General features: G+C 41.3%; 2 protein-coding genes across 2 annotated transcripts; both read left to right on the top strand.

Moving 5' to 3' along the window:
- The first annotated feature begins 529 nt into the window (after positions 1–529).
- Positions 530–1237, top strand: LOC109197810 (serine/threonine-protein kinase pim-1-like). The gene is made up of 4 exons (XM_019353586.1): positions 530–626; positions 748–842; positions 980–1027; positions 1109–1237. Exons 1-4 carry the CDS (start codon positions 530–532, stop codon positions 1235–1237), a joined length of 369 nt encoding a protein of 122 aa, XP_019209131.1.
- Positions 1238–6984: 5747 nt separating this feature from the next.
- On the top strand, positions 6985–9163 carry LOC109194328 (serine/threonine-protein kinase pim-1-like). The gene is made up of 8 exons (XM_025904716.1): positions 6985–6998; positions 7256–7380; positions 7502–7596; positions 7735–7782; positions 7867–8085; positions 8177–8357; positions 8444–8614; positions 8704–9163. The coding sequence occupies exons 1-8, from the start codon at positions 6985–6987 to the stop codon at positions 8793–8795; spliced, it is 945 nt and encodes a 314-aa protein (XP_025760501.1). The 3' UTR covers positions 8796–9163.
- The last annotated feature ends 638 nt before the right edge of the window (positions 9164–9801 follow it).

Here is a 9801-nt window from a genome sequence, read left to right as displayed (position 1 = left end):
AAAAAGATTTGTATGTGTGTAAAGAAGATTTGTGTGTGGACAGTGTGGACTTAGCCAACAAAAACCCTGCAAGTCACAAGTACGAATTTGACCCTATTTTTCTTCCTGTCATCTGATTGGTCATGTCATGTCAATCACAAATTAACATCCAATCAGAGAACAGATGGGTTGGCTGGTTTGGCTCTGCCGCCACAGCTCATAACTGGTCATGTGACCGATGGCTACATGTGATTGGTGAAGGAGTGAAGCGCAAGGTTGAGCAAGATGGAGAGGCACAACGAACCAACCAAAGAAGGCTAACTGCTTGACCATATGAGCGGTGACAAGGAACAAGCGTCTTCCTCGTGGACACTGGTAAAGGTAGGCTAATTAGTTGAGTGAGGGGGCAGACTAAGGTGGTTGCTAGGTTTAAGATATTGGTGTTTAGTGTTTGTGAGATATTGTGTCCATCATCCAGTGAGCTGATGTGCTTTTGGTGTTTTCCACATCTGCAGACTATAGCTTGAACAACAACATGTGTGCGCGAGAAATGGCAAAGAAAGGCCGCGGGAGACAACACCAAGAAACACCCAAGAAAAACAAAAGGAATGTGGACCAGGATAAAAAATCAGTGGCTGACCAAAAACGTAAGTAGCAAGCAGCCTGGGTTTTATATTCAGGGGAAGGGCAAAAGGAACATCTAGGCTACAGAAGAGAGTAATTTGTGTCACAGCGGTAGTAAAACAAGATTTGCGTTTGTCTGTTTAGGTGAATTCGAAGCCAGATATGTGGAGGAGCACCGGCTCGGAGAAGGAGGCTGCGGAGCAGTGTTTGCTGGCTACCGGATAGAAGATCGTTTTCCTGTAAGTGTTCAGGCGATGGTAGTAAGACAGGCAGTAACGCAGATAATGTATAATATCGTAAGCTGAGAGGTGTGCTGTGTTCCACCTTTAATTATGTCATACTGAGGAAATGCTCACCAATGCTCTGTGTCTTTTAGGTAGCCATCAAACACATTCCCAAAAATAAAGTGTACTGCAAAGTGGCGGTAAGTGTCCAACACTTGAATCAGTTTTACATTACTGGATTGAATGCGGCGTTCCTCATCATCCACTTGGTAATATTTCAGGATGAAAGCGGGAAGAAGCTCTCTGTGGAAGTGGCCATTATGCTGAAACTTGCAGGTGAAGCAGAAGGGTCAGTGGAACATCAGCACCTGTGTCCTTGCTGGAGTGGTTCGACATTGGCAGAGAACTGATACTGGTGCTGGAGAGACCTGTCCCGCTGTGGACCTGCAAAAATATAAAGCAGAAAATGGAGGATCTTTACCAGAGGACAAGGCCAAGGTAGGTTGACTGGAAGAACCTCAGACTGTACAGCATACAATCAAGGCGGAGAGTAATAGAGAAGCATTAACCCATTGACTCATTATTGTGTTTTTCATCTTTTCCAGGTCATTCTGAAGCAACTAGTTGGTGTGGACCCACCACGGTGTGGCAAATGGGAGTGGTGTTGTATGAAGCGCTTCATCCACGGGACTTTAATACCACGAGGTTCCTCAGAAGAAACTCAAAAAGCATCTGTCCACAGGTAGAAAACTTGACACTTCCAGATTCACAGATGCCTTGGATCACTAGAACTATCATCTTCATCTTTTTTATCCTTTCTTTCTTTCCAGAATGCTGGAATTTCTTGGACGCATGCTTAACTTCCCATCAATCTGGCCCCCTGGGGAGTTTTTCCTCGTCTTCATAGAGAGCTTGGGCTGGGTCAGGAGCTCCCTCAAAACTGTCTTTATCTGATGACTTTAATGTCATCAAATAAAGATGTGTTACTTAAAGTAAAATTTGATCAAAATAAAACTTGTTTAATTCATCTTTGCTGAGGATTCTCTTCATTACTATTTCAAAGATTGTACCATGGGTAAAAAAACCAAAATATTTTGACAAATAAGAAAACTAATCAGGTTAAAGTGTGCACGAAGACAGTCACACTGCAAATGCTCTGAAGACTTGCATTTGTTGCTCTAACCCCCAACCAGTTTGGACAGATTTCCTGGTTCTACCAGAGGTTTTTTCCTTCCAGAAGGGAGTTTTTCCTTCCCACTGTTGCTGAGTGTTTGCTCATAGTGAGCTGTCTGATTGTAAAAGTAAAAAAGTTAATAAGAGGCATTCATAGCAGAGTTATCACAGAGAGAACTAAATAGCTTAAATGTACAATTTCTACAGGACCGAATATAACTTCATTATGTATAAAAGGTCCTGTGGATAATTACTCCTATTTGTAACTTTACACAAGAGAAAGTTTGCTGTCACACTGTTTATAACAGGTTGGGTTTTGTCCTCTGAGTTGAGCCTTTGATTGCAGTTTATTGAAGAATTTCCTCTGAAGTAGCTGTTGATGAAAATTTAAAGTCCTGCTTATACACAGAAATGTGCTTTAGTTCATGTTTCTGACATGTCTGCCTCAGTGGATCAATAGAAGATCTGGCACAGGAAACTAGATGATGAAAGAAGGGTAGGAGTGTATATACACTACCAGTCAACGGTTATGGTAGTCATGCTAGTTCAGTGTGATTCAATTTTGCATAAATCCTCAACAGTGTCCCCAGCAAAGCACTCGACACCATTCATTCACCCTTTCTGTGTCGCACAAATACACGGCAGGTGGACCCAAAGATCTCAAGTTTGGACTCATCAGACCAAAGCACAGATTTCCACTGGTCTAATGTTCATTCCTTGTGTTTCGTGGCCCAAACAAATCTCTTCTGTTTGTTGCTTTTCCTTAGTGGTGGTTTCTTTGCAGCTATTTGACCATAAATGCCCGAGTCGCAGAGTCTCCTCTGAACAGTTGATGTAGAGATGTGTCTGCTACTTGAACTCTGTGTGGCTAACTTTTAAATCTCAATAAAAGTTAAAATGAGGGTTCCTGATGGTTAAGGACAAATGGAATTGCATGGCAGGAAAAAGATGCTGTAAACAGACCAAACTTCAGTCAGGAGAATTTCTTATGTCATCCCTTAACAACCAGATTGCAGTGTTGCAGAGAGATTGCGTTTTCTTCAAAAAAATCTTTGACTTGGCTCATTAGCGATAGATGAATTTCTCAGTATTACTTGATGCTTTTGGCCTTATAATATAAAGCACATTGAATCCAATCTAACAAATAGATATAGTTTAAAAGAAAAATAAATACAAAAAAATAATATTCTTGCACATGAGCTTCCTCATAGATCCCAAACCAGATGTGGAGATTATTTCTGAGACTGGTAGAAATTAATTTTTCATTTAACTTATTTTTTGCTGGGTTGTTACTTCTTCAGACCTCTGTTTGAATTGTGAGAACGTTAGGTTATGACTTAATATTTTAATTTTTTCTTTACATTTCTTTAAACTTATATGTTGCAAAAGTCTCAAGGGACCCATAATTTCTCTCTATTTTGCCAGACCTTTTCTTTTTTAAGTACTCTGCCGGCTTTATGAAGGTGTTTCAAAGCTGTTCTTTTGACACTGACTGCTTTTTAAATCCTTTTCAGTTATGCCCTCGAATGTTGTTTCAAGCTAAATTATAGTGTATGGTTTGACGAGCTCAATGACCTCATGGACCGTTTAGGCACTGCTCAATTTTTCACAGCGCTGTATTTAACCAGGGGCTTCCCTTGTCAGCCAATTTGTCACACTTCTGTTCAGCTTCTTCGGAGCCCCCGCCACTTTTTCGTGCCTCATGCACCAGGTGTCCTTAAGCTGCATTTGCTGCCGCTATCTGGATGATGTGATCATCCACAGTGACACCTGGGTGGAGCATCTACAGCAGGTGGCCGCGGTCCTGGAGACCCAGAGGCAAGTGGGGCTCACGGCCAACCTGAAGAAGTGTGCAGTTGGATGGAGGGAGGTACAGTATTTGGGGTACCACTTGGGAGACGGGCAGGTGCGTCCAAGGGCGGAGAAGACGGCCGCCATCGCATCCTACCCACTTCCCAAGACAAAAAAGGAGATGAGGTAATTCCTGGGGCTGCCTGGGTACTATCGCCAGTTCCTGTCTGGGTTCGCAGACCTGACCAGCTCTGCAGACGGACGCCTCAAAAAGAGGGCTGCTCTTTTGTCCCAGCAGGTAAGAGTGGTCGACCGCCCGATTGTGTACATCTGCTCAGACCGCAAGGGGGGGTAGGTTTGGCCGAATGCGACCCCAGCCTCAGTCGGGCGGTGGGGATGTGTGGCAGGGGTGTTGCAGTGGGCTCAAGGGGCTGTGCCAGGAAGGCTATGATGATGGCTATGAGATGATTGTGTTTACAAGGTCTCCTTCCTTTTAGTGACCCTGGACCTGAGACAAGAGAGTGTGGAGTGTGGAGTAATCTGGAAAGCTGGCTGCCAGGAAAAGACCACGGTTCTAGACCACAAAGGAACATTTCTGTGCTCTAAATAAAAGAAACCAGATAGTCACACGAACACTCTGTGGGTTCCTGATCTTTCACATCAGTTAAGCCACTTAACACTGACCTGTGAATCATTCGAGCATAAAACAGCACCTAACACAAGAGATGAACAACTGTTTTTTATACTTAAAGAAAATTTTACTGGGAGCTTGTGACAAAACATCATTTGTTGCCATTTCTTTCTTGAATTGATGAAAAATACTAAAGATTAAAAAGTTCAAGAGCAAAAAATAGTATTTTTACACCAGCAAGGTGATTCCCAAAGGCTATTAGCTGAAAACCTGCCATAACTTGGCAAAGGTCCAATGTGTCCTTAAATTATCAGGAAAAGTGTGGGCTACAGGAAAAAGAAAATTTTGCAGTAAATCATGGTGATCGCTTGGATCACTGGAATTATCATCTTCATCTCTCTTGTCCTTCGTTCATTCCAGATGTCTTGAAAACAAGTTTTAACAAAGTCCTGGAGACGTGCCCAATGCTGGAGGACCTCCTGCTTTACCCCTGACTCAGATAAACTCATCTCTGACACACACACACACACACATGCTGAATTCACATCTTGCCATTAAATGTGATACAGTAACCAACTTTTTCTTTCAGAAAAAAAGAAAATTGGAGATTCACCGTTCTGTTTGCATCAGTCTATCAGATGAATCCCCTCCAAGTCCAATATTTACATCAGTTACAGTGATAAAGCTTGGTGTATACTTTCAGCCACAGCAGTAGAAAGTCAGGAATGAATCTCACTGAAATTGTAGCTGCATTTGCTATTTAATTTAATTGGAATAAATACAGTTAACAACTCCTTTATAAAAATCTGTTATATTTGATCTCAGATAGCCAGTACACACACTCTGTTTTTATCCCTTTATCTTTCACTGGTCTGTCGTTTGATATAACAAGAAAGTTAATATCATGGCTGCTCTGGCAGATGTGTGGAGTGAAGAGAGATAGGAGCCAAATGCAGAGGCTGACGAGGACTTAAACTAAAAATGTGCCTTTTATTGAGGCAGCACAAAACTACAAACAAAAATGCAGGAATATAAAGACTAAAGTAACAAAACTAAACGGGGAGGGAATAGAAACAAATATAAGAAACTAAAGATCTGAGACGTGGAACACAACAAATGATAACCTGGAACAAGAGACATGTCATGGATGATACACAGACAACCCAGCAGCAAACAGAGGAAGACAATGGGCTTAAATACACAGAGGGATAAATGAGGGAATAAGACACAGGAGGAGAGCACAGCTGGGAGAAATCACAAACAACGAGACCAGTGGGAGGAAAACTGAAAACACTAACATAGCACAAGAGACTATCAAGTAAAACAGCAAACAAGAGACGACATTTACAAAGACACAGAGTTGACATTGATACTTGACTGACTGGGAAGAAATGGGGAACATGGAAACAAGAGTGACTAGACATGACATGTGGGACACAGGGGCAAGGCAAAGTAACAGAAACCTAAAGCCTAAGAATATAACACAAGAAGAAAACAAAGAGAACCAAAAGAATAATCAATGCATATAAATTAAACAAACAAAAAACACTGGATCACAGACTCATACCATGACAGTTAAATGTACAATAATAAAGACTTTAAATCAGATGACAATGTAGCTGACACTGTGCTTATTAGTGTGTGGTCAACCAGAAATCTTCATAGTGTCATCCATACATGAGATCTTTATACAAATGATGAAAAGACAATGAAAGAAACTGTTTAATTGATATGAAATGATTGAATTATATGAAATATTATGGCTTTGTCTGCCAGATTGTTTTTCTGTAAACTACTTTGAACTACTGGCAGTCAGTGATGTCACCTAAAGGCAAGATTCTATGTTGTGTTGCCGTAGTTTCCAGAGTTTACTTATAAAGCTCACTTACAGAACTCAGTTAGAAACGTCAAGCATTTGAAGGACGCTCATTTGAAGGAATATTAACTCAATATTAACTCATTACGGTGACATTTTCGATTTTAAAGTTCTCCAAAATTACAATGACAAAGGAAACAAGAAAAATTACCACTCCAGCAGATAAAGATTCAGGAGATCAAGGTAAGTAAAATTATAAAATCAAATCCTGGTAAAATCCAAATAACAGAATGTACAATCCTAAAAATGTCGACACTGTGTGAATCGTTTTTAGAGCATTTGAATCATATGTTTGATTGAAAATAGCTTTATTACAAGATGTCTAATCAAAGAAAGGTTACCGGTCTTTTGGTAAAATAATGTAAGAAGTTTATTCTTGGACTCAACAGTAAAAACAGACCAACAAGTGTCATCAAGATCTAAGACTTAGTAAACCTAGTATCAATTCGCACTGGTCAGTTTTTTATCTCAAGAACAAACTTGTGATAATTTAAGCAATAGCTATTTCAAATTCTTTGCCACCGAAATGCTTCCAGTCCTGATGTCGGGGACTCTTTTTCACCACTGTGTTGGTGTCGTTTATAGATTGTAAGACCAGGACTGCTAAAAGAAAGGCCAGTCCTGAAAGAAGACCCCAATAAAAAGGAGGAGGGTCGCTGAGCAGGCTGGTCCTTCCACCAGCTCAGATGTGGTCAAAGGAGTAAAGCGCAAGGTTGTGCAAGATGGAGAGGGCACAACAAACCAACCAAAGAAGGCTAAACTGCTTGACCATATGAGCGGTGACAAGGAACAAGCATCTTCCTCACTGGACACTGGTAAAGGTAGGCTAATTAGTTGAGTGAGGGGTCGGACTAAGTGTGGTTGCTAGGTTTAAGATATTGGTGTTTAGTGTTTGTGAGATATTTGTGTCCATCATCCAGTGAGCTGATGTGCTTTTGGTGTTTTCCACATCTGCAGACTTGAACAACAAAAACGTGTGTGCGAAAAACAGCAAAAGAAAGGCCGCGGGAGACAACAGAGAGTCACCCAAGAAAAGAAAAGGAATGTGGACCAGGACAAAAAATCAGTGGCTGACCAAAAACGTAAGTAGCAAGCAGCCTGGGTTTTATATTCAGGGGAAGAGCAAAAGGAACATTTGGGCTACAGAAGAGAGTAATTTGTGTCACAGCTGTAGTAAAACAAGATTTATGTTTGTCTGTTTAGGTGAATTCGAAGCCAGATACGTGGAGGAGCACCAGCTCGGAGAAGGAGGCTGCGGAGCAGTTTTTGCTGGCTACCGGATAGAAGATCGTTTTCCAGTAAGTGTTCAGGCGATGGTAGTAAGACAGGCAGTAACGCAGATAATGTATAATATCGTAAGCTGAGAGGTGTGCTGTGTTTCCACCTTTCATTATGTCATACTGAGGAAATGCTCACCAATGCTCTGTGTCTTTTAGGTTGCCATCAAACACATTCCCAGAAATAAAGTCTACTGCAAAGTGGCGGTAAGTGTCCAACACTTGAATCAGTTTTACATTACTGGATTGAATGCGGCGTTCCTCATCATTCACTTTGTTGTAATATTTCAGGATGAAAGCGGGAAGAAGCTCTCTGTGGAAGTGGCCATTATGCTGAAACTTGCAGGTGAAGCAGAAGGGTCAGTGGGAACATCAGCACCTGTGTCCTTGCTGGAGTGGTTCGACCTTGGCAAAGAACTGATCCTGGTGCTGGAGAGACCTGTCCCCGCTGTGGACCTGCAAAAATACAAAGCAGAAAATGGAAGAACTTTACCAGAGGACAAGGCCAAGGTAGGTTGACTGGAAGAACCTCAGACTGTACAGCATTCAATCAAGGCGCAAAAAAGCATTAAGTCATTATTGTCTTTTTCATCTTTTCCAGGTCATTCTGAAGCAACTAGTTGATGCTGCAAAGGAACTTGAGGATAAACACATCTTTCATCGGGACATCAAGGGAGAAAACATTCTGATTGAGACCGGCTCAGATGTGCCTCGTGTTCGCATCATTGACTTTGGACTGAGCTGCTTTGTTAAGCAGCGATCTCTGTATCGCGTCTTCTATGGTAACATATTCTGCTCCTGCTTTTCACAGATGTAACAATTTGTGTCTTTTGTTTTAGCAGAAATTGCAATTGTGTCTATTTGTTAGGTACTCCTCTTCACACCCCTCCCGAGTGGTACAGGAGGAGCTGCTACAGGTGTGGACCCACCACGGTGTGGCAAATGGGAGTGGTGCTGTATGAAGCGGTTCATGCACGGGACTTTGATACCGAGAGGTTCCTCAGCAAGAAACTGACCATCAAAAAGCGTCTGTCCACAAGTAAGAAAACTTCACACTTCCAGATTCACGGATGCCTTGGATCACTAGAACTATCATCTTCATCTTTTTTATCTTTTCTTTCTGTCCAGAATGCCGGAATTTCTTGGAAGCATGCTTAACTAAAGTCCCGGAGAAGCGCCCAACACTGGAGGAGCTCCAGCATCACCCCTGGCTAAGATAACACACACAAACACACAAATCACACAATTCACATCTTATCATGCAAGTGTGATACATTGTAGTAACTTGCTTTCTTTTTTCTGTTGGACAGGAATAGATAGAATGGGACAATTAAAAATAAAATCAAAATTTTGCTTTCTTGGAGTTCCTGTAACCCCCCCAGCCATCCCAGGAAAGGGGATCTCTCTTTGAATGGGCTTTCCCGAGGTTTCTTCCCATCAATCTGGCCCCCTGGGGAGTTTTTCCTCGTCTTCATAGAGAGCTTGGGCTGGGTCAGGTGCTCCCTCAAAACTGTCTTTATCTGATGACATCAAATAAAGATGTTTTACTTAAAGTAAAATTTGATCAAAATAAAACTTGTTTAATTTATCTTTGCTGAGGATTCTCTTTCATTTCTATTTCAAAGATTGTGTTTTTTTTTTACCCATGGTGCATTTTGACAAATAAGAAAACTGAATCAGGTTAAAGTGTGCACGAAGACAGTCACACTGCAAATGCTCTGAAGACTTGCATTTGTTGCTCTAACCCCCAACCAGTTTGGACAGATTTCCTGGTTCTACCAGAGGTTTTTTCCTTCCAGAAGGGAGTTTTTCCTTCCCACTGTTGCTGAGTGTTTGCTCATAGTGAGCTGTCTGATTGTAAAAGTAAAAAAGTTAATAAGAGGCATTCATAGCAGAGTTATCACAGAGAGAACTAAATAGCTTAAATGTACAATTTCTACAGGACCGAATATAACTTCATTATGTATAAAAGGTCCTGTGGATAATTACTCCTATTTGTAACTTTACACAAGAGAAAGTTTGCTGTCACACTGTTTATAACAGGTTGGGTTTTGTCCTCTGAGTTGAGCCTTTGGTTGCAGTTTATTGAAGAATTTCCTCTGAAGTAGCTGTTGATGAAAATTTAAAGTCCTGCTTATACACAGAAATGTGCTTTAGTTCATGTTTCTGACATGTCTGCCTCAGTGGATCAATAGAAGATCTGGCACAGGAAACTAGATGATGAAA

Source organism: Oreochromis niloticus, unplaced genomic scaffold (assembly GCF_001858045.2).
Source record: "Oreochromis niloticus isolate F11D_XX unplaced genomic scaffold, O_niloticus_UMD_NMBU tig00006518_pilon, whole genome shotgun sequence".
Taxonomy (NCBI): domain Eukaryota; kingdom Metazoa; phylum Chordata; class Actinopteri; order Cichliformes; family Cichlidae; genus Oreochromis; species Oreochromis niloticus.
The sequence above is the reverse complement of the archived record's forward strand: the minus strand, read 5'-3'. Positions and strand labels throughout refer to the sequence as shown.

Bases quoted from the DNA above. Each gene is read 5' to 3' on its own strand.
- LOC109197810 (XM_019353586.1), top strand. From the start codon at position 530: ATGGCAAAGAAAGGCCGCGGGAGACAACACCAAGAAACACCCAAGAAA. The intron at 843-979 runs GTAAGTGTTCAG...TGTGTCTTTTAG, and splicing joins GGATAGAAGATCGTTTTCCT to GTAGCCATCAAACACATTCC. The intron at 1,028-1,108 runs GTAAGTGTCCAA...GTAATATTTCAG, and splicing joins AAGTGTACTGCAAAGTGGCG to GATGAAAGCGGGAAGAAGCT.
- LOC109194328 (XM_025904716.1), top strand. The intron at 7,381-7,501 runs GTAAGTAGCAAG...TTGTCTGTTTAG, and splicing joins ATCAGTGGCTGACCAAAAAC to GTGAATTCGAAGCCAGATAC. The intron at 7,783-7,866 runs GTAAGTGTCCAA...GTAATATTTCAG, and splicing joins AAGTCTACTGCAAAGTGGCG to GATGAAAGCGGGAAGAAGCT.